At 42.9% G+C, this 10,312-nt stretch overlaps 1 protein-coding gene across 1 annotated transcript; it reads right to left on the bottom strand.

Moving 5' to 3' along the window:
* Nucleotides 1-1,520: 1,520 nt before the first annotated feature.
* On the bottom strand, nt 1,521-2,170 carry SLN (sarcolipin). Its single transcript, XM_015617815.2, has one exon. It carries the CDS (start codon nt 2,077-2,079, stop codon nt 1,984-1,986), a length of 96 nt encoding a protein of 31 aa, XP_015473301.1. The 5' UTR covers nt 2,080-2,170; the 3' UTR covers nt 1,521-1,983.
* Between the last annotated feature and the right edge of the window lie 8,142 nt (nt 2,171-10,312).

Here is a 10,312-nt window from a genome sequence, read left to right as displayed (position 1 = left end):
GGGGGAGTTGGAACTAGATGATCTTTAAGGTCCCTTGCAAACCAAACCATTCTGTGTTTCTTCCATCTGAAAACTGCTTGGATCACTTTGAACTGTTTCTGAACCACTGTTAGTTCACACGATGATGTCCACACCTCTGGTTTTTCCATTGCTATACTGAGATGAGCCCAAAAATGTCGATTCACTCATGGTATTGCTCTCTTCTGGGAGTTACAGCCAGTGAAAGATTCTCATCTTTCATACTGAATTATCGAGTATTCACAGTATTTAAAAATAGATTTTCCATGTCCTTCTCCAGCCATTGCTTGTATGTCTCAGCCAAGCTTATGAACACAAACAGACTGTGTTCAATACTGATAAAAGAGCAGCATCTGGTGCAAGGTGGGCTGCAGAGAAAGGCTGTGTCCATTGCTGATAGAAGAAGTTAATTTCAATGTCTAGCTGTTTTTTTTTCAGAAAACTTGCCATTCCTAAAAGTGCTGGAGGCAAGTTTGCTCATTTGCAGCCGATAATAAACAAGAGGTGACTATTTAGCACTGCAGTGGGGATTCTTTGACTGGGAGAATGAGAGGCACAACCTGCAAGACTCCAAACCCAGATGGACAGTACAAATGACACAGGCCAAGGGCTCATTTATTAGCTAACTCTAAGCAACACCAACTTTTAATATGTGGGACTTCCGGAATATTTGCTCTTTCCTCAAAGCCCAGGCCCAAATCCAGCTCTGAGGCCAGCTCTGCCTCACCATCAAAGACCTGGGCAGCCCAGCATTGCCCTGCAATATTGCCTGCTCCTTCCAGGCTCCTGCAAGAGAAAGAGACATGGATATGGCACATACTTAACTGCCTTCCTACAGGAAGCTGTGCTTTGTAGAAGATCCTGATTCTCTGAAGCCATTAAAATGACAGATGGGGAATTCCTAGGAGGAGTTTGATTACTGATTTCACAAGCCCAGGAACTGTGGACTCTTCAAGCTGGCTCAAGATTTTTTAGCAGGCGATGACACCATCGCAGCAACGCAGACACGATCACGCCTCAGCCTCCTGGGGCTGGCCAAGGCTGTGCCGTGACGCCTGGCGTGCCACACTGGACCCATCGGGAATTCTGCTCTGGGCAAGGCTCACGGCAGGGCTGGCCTGAAACTGGCCAGGCTCACCCCTCCAGGCACTGCTCCAAAAGTATCTCAGCCCAAAATAGAACTGTGGGAGTCCCCGCCCAAAATCAAGCTTCAGAAAATGCAATTATTGACAACATCCCAGTGGGACAAAGGCTCTCTTTAAATTTCATGTCCACAGGCACCAAGTGTGTAAGTGTCTCATGGACAGAAAAGTCACCCAAACAGGTCATATGTATGTTACATGCCTGTTATGCTGCAGGGTTCCCATTCCACGGCACTTTTAAAAAAATACAAATTAAAATGTAAGTAGGAGGAACAAGCAAACCACCCCAGTTTCATATCACACTGTACCACAGCTATCATCAGCTCAGGTCAAGAGAGGGATAAGGAATGCTCAAAAAAATGATTTTGCATCGTCTTTATTTAAACAAAATGAAAAGTGCAAGTGAAAGCAGAGGTTTCACATTCCTTTTCTCTAAACAAGTTTATGCCTTTTAGATTGGACAATACTGGCTCTTACATTACACACTGCGGTTTTACACCCTCCAGAAGCCAACACTGATGCCAAACAAGCTGGCATGGTGGGCTGGGAGTACAGCACTCACAGAAACTACCAGAAGAGACAGCCACATCAAACTGTTCCTAAGCATCTTATATTTTACAGCTGGATCACTGCAGACTGAAAGAATTACACCATCACAGGCCCATTACAAACATTAGTGCAGGCAGCAGATAGGAGAGAGTGAAAAATAGAGGTTCATGACATCCTCAATTGACTAAAAGCTAATTGCTGCGGCATGCCGTGGGTGTTACTGATGTCTGTGGAGGCACACACTGAAATCACCTCCAGAGTTTCTGAGAGTCTTTCAATCCTGATAAGACTTCACAAGGAGCCACATGAGGATCACAGTAATCAGGACAATCATGAAGTTGAGGCAAATTTCTCGTGTGGAACGTTCCATTTTTTGGGAGTAATGAGGAGAGAGCAGAGGTCAGCAGGCAGAGCAAAGGGAAGACTGGTGACTTGCTTGGATGTGTCCTTGAGCTCAACCTTCAGGGCACAGGCTCTTTGAAATAAAAAAAAAAAAGAAAATTATGTAAAGGACAGATGCATGAAGGTGGCAGATTCAGTAGAGCTTTTTTTGTTGGTCTAAATAAATGTTGTGTCAGGAATGAGAAAGCACTGGGGTGCTAAGAAGTAAAAGTCGTCTTTTGCAGCTTATCACCTTCTTTGGTTTCCAGAACTTGACAAGGATGTTGCCAGTGTCACCCCAAAATACAGTACACAGGGTGAGCAGTCTGTGGAAATCAATGCTGCTTTCTGCAAGCATTTTCAAATAAATAATGCCCAAGTCCCATTTAACACTTTTAACGAGTATCCATTGTAACTATACTACTGTTAAGACTTTTAAAATTCCAATATTTATTTGCCAGTGCATTTTTTTAAGAAATTAAGTACAAACTATTATTTTATAGAGAAAGACTAATGAATCTGAATAATTTGTTACTACTAAAAGTACAAGGAGAACCTAAGGTTAGACATTTTAATTTCTGAAGAACTTCACATATTTTGTGAGTCCCTTCCACAGATGAAGGAGTATTTTCTCAAGAAACTTCTGCCTTTCCTGAAATTTCAAGGAAAAATTGAATTGAAAAATGCTAAAAACATCATAATTCAAAAATCCCATTCAAGTTGTACTCAAAAACTTTTCTGTTGGTTATTACTTTTATTTACTTAGTGACAGCAATTTTTGAATTTTATATGATTTTGGAGTTCATGCAGAGAAAAAGAGAATACTTTATCATGAATATCATGCACTAATCTCTTCATACCATGTAAATAAAATAAGAACCCTTAAACAAATGAAGCATTAAGTCTAGACAAAGAATTTCAGCTGCACAACCAGATTAGGCTGTAACACCTCTGGTGCAAATGAGAAGCCTTGGGACCATACCAGCATGAAGACAGAGACTTTCAATTGAAACTACTTTAGTTTGCAGATTAAATATTAAAAGCCTAGTGCATGCAGTTAAAAAATTCCTACATTCTCAAGTTGTTTTGCCAGCCTCCTATGTCCTTGCACATGAGAAAATCTGACCAAATGAGTAAGCCAGTTCTTTTACCTGGAGGAAGTAAATGGAGCCCAGCGGTTCTGCCTCTGGACTTTGGGCCACTGCAGATAGTTTTTCCCTCCAAGCTTCTGCCTATCTCCCACTCCGTCTGGATGCTCTGTGCCTGCTTGGGAACTAAAGTAGGCTGAGGGTGGAGACCAACAAGTGCACTGGCAATCCAGGTGCTGACATCACCCCCCACCCCCCCCAGATATTTTTAAAGGGCTAAGCTATGCTGCAATTTTGGTTAAGGCTGTTTATGCAGTGGACTCTGTGGGTTGATTTGCTTCTTTTGCCATGGTGCTGTACTAACAGCGGAGCTGGGTACATCCATTGGGAGTCAACTGGATCTGACAGAGAATTTCATACAATCATAGAATGCTGTTGGTTGTAGGGAACCTTAAAAATTATCTAGTTCCAACTCTCCTGCCATGGACAGGGACACCTTCCACTAGACCAGGTTGCTCACAGCCCCATCCAACCCAGCCTTGAACACTTCTAGGACTTGGGGCACCCAGCTTCTCTGGACAACCTGTTCCAGTTTTTCACCACCTTCACAGTGAATAATTTCTTCCTAATATCTAATCTAAACCTACTCTTTGAGCTGGAAGCTATTCCCTCATGTTCTGTCACCACATTATTTCCTTCAGCCTGTTGGTGTCTTCCCCAGTGTGAAGAAAGGGAAAGAGAGCCACTTGAAGAGTTCTGTGTGCAGAGCTAAGGATCTCAAGACCATTTCCAGGATATGGAGCCACATATCTACCTTTTTGAGTACAGTGCATCTGTTGTTGTTCCACATACCTGTAGTCTTCAGAGCTTCTTGAGCTCATATGCATTTAAAAGAAAGTGAATAGGAGCAAAATACACTTTTCATTTCAATACAAATAAGTGAAACAGGATCATTTCTTGGATAGAAAAGTTTGGGATGAGTTTGTGCAGAAAAGTACAAAACATTTCTTTAAAGAACTGCTGACACTCTCACATGCTCGTCCCCCATTGAATTTCAGTGCTGGGGTGAATGCTTCACCTATCTGAGCATATGGAGAAGTATTTCTGCCACCATGCAGTGTTTCACCCCAGGAAGACACTGCTCTGTGTCCTAGAGAGCTGTAACACCCTTATCTTTGCTCAAGGCACTGCTAGAGCTTGCTGTTAACATGAACAAGAAGTGGCTATGTGTTCCCTTTGAATTGACACAGCAGAGTGAGCTGGAATGAACTGGGAGCAGACAGTGCCACGGGTTTCCCCCTGCTTGGAAAACACAAGTATTTCCACTGAAGTCAGAGGGGCCACTTCTTCAATACAGCACTGCCAGAGGAGTGAGAGGATCCTGCTCATGTTTAAGTGTAAGGCTATCCACAACACTGACCTTATTTTCACTGCCAAACACTGCATGATACATGGCATGCAGGTAATTTATTGATTCTGATGCCTTCTATATATTTATATTCAGGCATGCTGGGACATACTTTAGCTCAGAGTATGGAGCTTGTTTGTCCCCCTCCCTGAGCTCCCAGGTTTCTCCCGCTGGCACACATCGCAGGATGATGGCCCGGTGAGGGACGCCAGCTGGCTGGAAACCTACCCAGTGGAAAACACAACAAAACAAATAGCTGTGGGTAACCAGGGGGGTGGAGGGGAGTGTTGCTTGGGTTTTGCTGGATGATATCCCTAAATAGTCTTCCCATGGGATCAGTGGAGGTAGGAGGGGGATTGGAACAGTAGAAGCCTTCCTTTGCATTGGTTTGACTGCCTTGCCACTGCCCTCCTACACAACCAGGGAGCACGTTCCAAAATGCCAGTGTGCTGCGTGGGAGCCTTGTGCTAAAGTACACAGATCAAACAGCAAAGGCTTTAACCCATGCCTCATCCAGGAGTTACATGCCTAAGCAGGTTTGCAGGGTCCTGTTGTGATGCTAACTCTGCTGAGCCATCCTTTTAGGGAAAACTTGGGGAAACATCCCATACTTACAGGGATTTGGGGAATCCAGATTGAAAATGCTTCTTTTAGCCAGAGGGAAGCAGGATTTTGACTACCATGAGTCTATCCTAGACTATTTCCTTCCTTGGCAAGTTCTGAAGCAGAAATCTGTGGATTTCTCATGCTATACCTCATCTACTTCACCTTGAATCACATAAAACTTCACCAGAGAAATGGTGAAACATTTGAATGCCCAAATACTCCCCTTGGGCTATGGAAACTTTGGGTTTTGTTCTACTCGCTGTTAACAGAAAACTCAAAAGTGTATTTTTTTAACCTAGAACCTGTCAGCTCCGGTCCCCAGGTTTGGATATCCTGCACTTCCACACTGACAGAGAGCTCCTTCTTCCTCTGTCCCAGTTCACCTCCTTCTTCTTTAATGTCCTGCATGACAGCTAGAAAATTTCCCCTCTTCAAAGCAGGGAAACCACAGTATAAATGTCATTAATCACAATACACACAATCAACACCCTGACTCACCTCTACAGGCACAGAGGTTTCTCTCACTTTTTGTGCTGAGGATCTTGCAGTAGACCATGGATGAGCATATAGGATCACAAGTATTAATTGTTAAATGAGAACAAAATTCATCTAACCCAGCACACTGACTGGTAGGGAAATCTGAGGAAAGTAATAGAAACACAGGATATACAACATGATCTTTGCCTAGATATCTTTAAACATCTGTGATTCAGTCTACTGGGATTGCTAGATACAAGCTGGTTTATGGCTCCCTCTTGCTCATTCCATGAATAATTCTAGATCAGGCAGCTTGCTCATAGTTGAGCTTTACCTATGTATTACATATGTACACACAGACACACACAGACACACACACACAGAGACCTGTGAAAAGTAAAAGGGCTTAGCACTGACCAGGAGGTCCAATAAACACCCCTGAGTTGTGGAATGTGCCTGGATAACAACAGTGAATTCAACCAGAGTCTGAACAACTGACTTCAACTCACCATAGATTAGAGTCTGCGGTTGCCAGAGGCTGAAAATTCTGCCCCCTCACCCCTCCCAAAAAACCCCACTTATTCCTGCTTTTTATGAATTGAAAGTATAAGGACCTTAAAGGCTGCTTCTTCAAGAAGCTGGTTTATTTATTCAAGTGATTCAGTATTGATTAGTAAAGCAGAAAGGAGAGGAAGAGAATGAACTGAGTGATTTTACTTTAAATGCTAATCCAGAGGTTTAGATAGAGTGTTGAACATTTTTTTTATTGTCACTTTTTCTTCTTTTTCTGACAGATCTGGATGTTCTCAGCTTTCATGTGGCCATGCCAAAGCTCCATTTTCATGCCTCGCATACTCAAACTTAAGGCTCCAGTCTATATTTAAAAATGCTGTGACTATCTCACGTTCTTCCCAGCCTACTAACCAAGTACCATATAAACTTTCAAAGCCATTCTTGCACAATTAAAGGATATTGTGTTAATTTTTGCTCTCAGCATTACCTTTCTTACCAAATGCAGTACAGGTATGTATAAGTATGGGCTGTGAGTCACACAGGTGTTTACAATTATTGTCAACATAATTTCTCATTCTCTGCCAGAGCTCATTTATTTTTATAATATATTTTCTTCTTACAATATTTTTATTAGGTTTTGGGTGTTATTTCATTAATTTCAGACTTCAGAAGATACTTCTTTTATTTCTCTACAACATTTTAAACTGGACAAATGTTGCAATACTGTGAGACAAACTACAACCCTCTATGGCAATGTACTCAGGCCAAGAAAAGACTACATGTAACCCTGAAGACAGAAGGGAAAGAAGAAAACTTAAAATTAGTCCTAAAGCACCACAAATTAGAGGTAAGATAAGAAAGAAAAAGCCAAGGAGGCCTTCATTTTAATCTTTTATAGCTGGCTGTCTCAAAAAAATATAAAATGTCAGGTCAAGGGTGAAGAAAACATCAATTCATCTTCAAGAGCAATGACCCAGTCACACCAGAGACATCAAGCAGTGAATAGCATTATAAGATTAAATATCACAGATGGAATTGTGCAAAAATGCTATTGAAACTTAGACAGAAATGGGTATTCCACATCTTAGCTCCCATATTCCCATATTCATATTACATGCCACTTGTTCCAAATGGAGTTGAATTCTGGGACACTGCCCTCGTCTTTCACAGGGCTTTACAGAAAACCATTAAAAGCCAACTTTCCTCCCTGATGCTGAGTGTCAGACCTTGAAGTTCATGAGTTTCTCCAGGAAGATAACTAAAGGCTAGTAGAGAATTCATGGCTGTGCACTGGGATATGCTATCTCTATGCTTCCTTGTCTAGCCAGTACTGGTGGAAGCTATGGAGAGGGCTTTGAGCTTAAATGCCTGTAAAGCTAATTTCAGCAATCAGGATCAAGGTCACAAACCTGCAGATTACTGGGGCCACACTCTTCCATACCACCTTAAAATGTGCTGCCTGCCAGAGCTGCAGTTTGGGCAGACAGAGTAGGCAGGAGCACGTTAAATCCCTGGGAATATGAACCCCTGGGAATATGAAGGTGGCAACACCTTCAGAAGCACAATAGTTGGACTTTTGCCACATCTGTCTTCCAATGAGTGTCATTTATGAGGTTTATGTTTGAACCAGCAGACTTCTGTCCACAAGCATAAGGTGTTAGCACAACAGATCAAAAATCTAGTCAGTACTGTTTCAAAGAAAAAACAATCTGCAGACCGGAAAGGAAACACATGAGAGGGATTGATAGCAGAAGATGCAGTGGAAAACACATTCAAATCAGAAACAAAACCAATCTCTTTAAAAGTGATTTCTGAGTGGTGCATGAAATTTCTACAGGTGGTGGAGGAGAGACTGGTGCAGCAGGGTCAGAGGCTCAGGCAAAGAAATGCAGATTTCTGTACTCAGGCCGTGGTGTTCAGTGCTTTTACATCAAGAATTATTGATGCCCTCATAGCTGGAAACATGTCACAAGTCTCCTGCAAAGGGTTCAGCTATCCCAGAACAGGTATGGACACAGAGCAACAAGGGTGGCTGTGAACCTACAACCTGTTGGTTGCATCCTGGTAAACGGGTATATAAGCAAAGACGAAGTGCTTATCTCTGAAAAGAAAAATAAAATTAATAAAAAAAAAAAAAGCAGCTTTGTAAGTAAAGTAACTCAGAAGTAAAGTAACTTCTGAGTAGGAGCTTGGCCACAAGTTTCCACTGATGTCAGCCAGCTTCTCCCCTTACTCTAGCACAGAGTGAGGCATCTGTGCACTTACAGCCTAGTTTGATCTCTTCCATGGAAAGAAGTGAGTCTTCAATCAACTATGTCCTGGCACCACGAAGAAATACAATTTTTATCTCAGTGAACAACAATATCAGCACTACTGGTATGTGACAAGCTTTCAACTTAACCCATACAGCTGTTGTGTGAGTTCTCGCATCTCTGAAGTCACTTACAAGGCAGCCTGTAACCCTTCCCTGAGAAGGAGGTTTGCCTTTAGTTACTAAGTAGCCACCAGCTGTTGTGCCAACACACTCTGGTACCTCCAGCCAGCAGTGTTTGTGCGGGTTTGCAGGGCTGGGAGCTGATGACCCTGCCTCAGAGGGCTGCCAGCCCTGCTCTGCTGCAGCATGCAAGCCACAGGGCTGCCCTTAGCCCGGGTGTGCTGCCCTTAGCCCGGGTGTGCTGCGTGGTCCCTTCGCCTCTGTCACGTTTAGCATGCAGCAGCAGACACAGATGCCACAGAGCACGTGCACCCTCCAAGAAAGCAGCACTCTTTCTCCTCAGACAACAACCTGCCCAAATTCTCATGACTAAGCTGTGATAGCCACAGGAGAGTGTTAAACACCTCTGGCTGGCTGTAAGAACACGAAGAGGAGGGTGCTCCAGAGGGGTGATGAGGCTGTCCTGAAGGATTGGCACTGCTAAGGAGAATTAGGCTGGGGAGCAGCCTGTGCATGCAAAATAGAAAGGAGTGGAGGGGACCACTGTCTGTGCACCTGGGAAACAAATCCTTTGACAGCCCCACCTGAGTCCAACAAAGGAGAAACCCTGGAATTCTGGCCTTGGTCAAACTGGGTTCTCAAATACCACTCCAAGAAGAAAGAAATTCTGGGTATGCCCTCCTTCTTAGTACAAGCTGTTTTTCCCTCCCATTCTCACTCCTTTACAAACACAGACAGCAAACTCCTCAACAAAACCGTGCAGTTGGTTCAATGAAAAATAAACCAAACCAAACCAGAAAACACTATGGTGGGACCTCACCCTCAGCCAGGAGATTATCAGGAGATCATCAGGAAGTATCTACCAGCAGAAAGCTTGTGCTTTATATAGTCCAGCATCCACAGTAAGAAGTCAGAGAGCCCATTCCTGGGAACAAGGATGGAAACTGTCCTTCCCTAGGGACACTCAGAGAAGCAAGTGAACAGAACCAGCAAGCTGAAGCCTTAGCTTGGAACCTGTCTGGGGGAGGGAAAGGAAAAAGGAAAACCTAACCAAACCACAAACAAAAAAACCACCCTAAAAATAAACCAAACCTGGCCAAGAAAAACAAACAGAAAGCAACTGCCCTGCTCCTGGAGTTATGGAGGTTAGAGGTAAATAGCAAACCACACACTTTCACCCAGAAATCAAGAAAAAGAAGCATGGGGTCTGCAAAAAAGAATATGGGGGGTGAGCTCTGGGTCTAGCTCAGGACTGGTAGAGAGGAAACCACACTAATCTGGGTATCTGTATTAGAACCAGGAATATTGCTGAATTTAAACTACAATGAAAGCTTATATCTATAAATGCTTCATGGCATGAGCCCTGGCAAAGCACAGTTTAGCACTCACTATGCTAGATACTGGATTTTACAGTAGTCTGAGTTTCTGGATGCTGTAGACAAGAACCCTCAGACAGTGCCTGGAAGAGGGGAAAGCCAACAGGCCTGGAAGACCTAATGCTTCTGCAAGACATAGATGTCCTTTATGAATATAAATACATGTATAAATATAACTATGTATATGTATGTATATGTGTATATATATATATACACATTTATACATATATACATATATACATATACATATATATACAAATATAAATGCATGTGATGAATGGATAAACTGCCACTAGGACCCAAAACATCTCTTCTGGCCC

Source organism: Parus major, chromosome 1 (assembly GCF_001522545.3).
Source record: "Parus major isolate Abel chromosome 1, Parus_major1.1, whole genome shotgun sequence".
Taxonomy (NCBI): Eukaryota; Metazoa; Chordata; class Aves; order Passeriformes; family Paridae; genus Parus; species Parus major.
The sequence above is the reverse complement of the archived record's forward strand: the minus strand, read 5'-3'. Positions and strand labels throughout refer to the sequence as shown.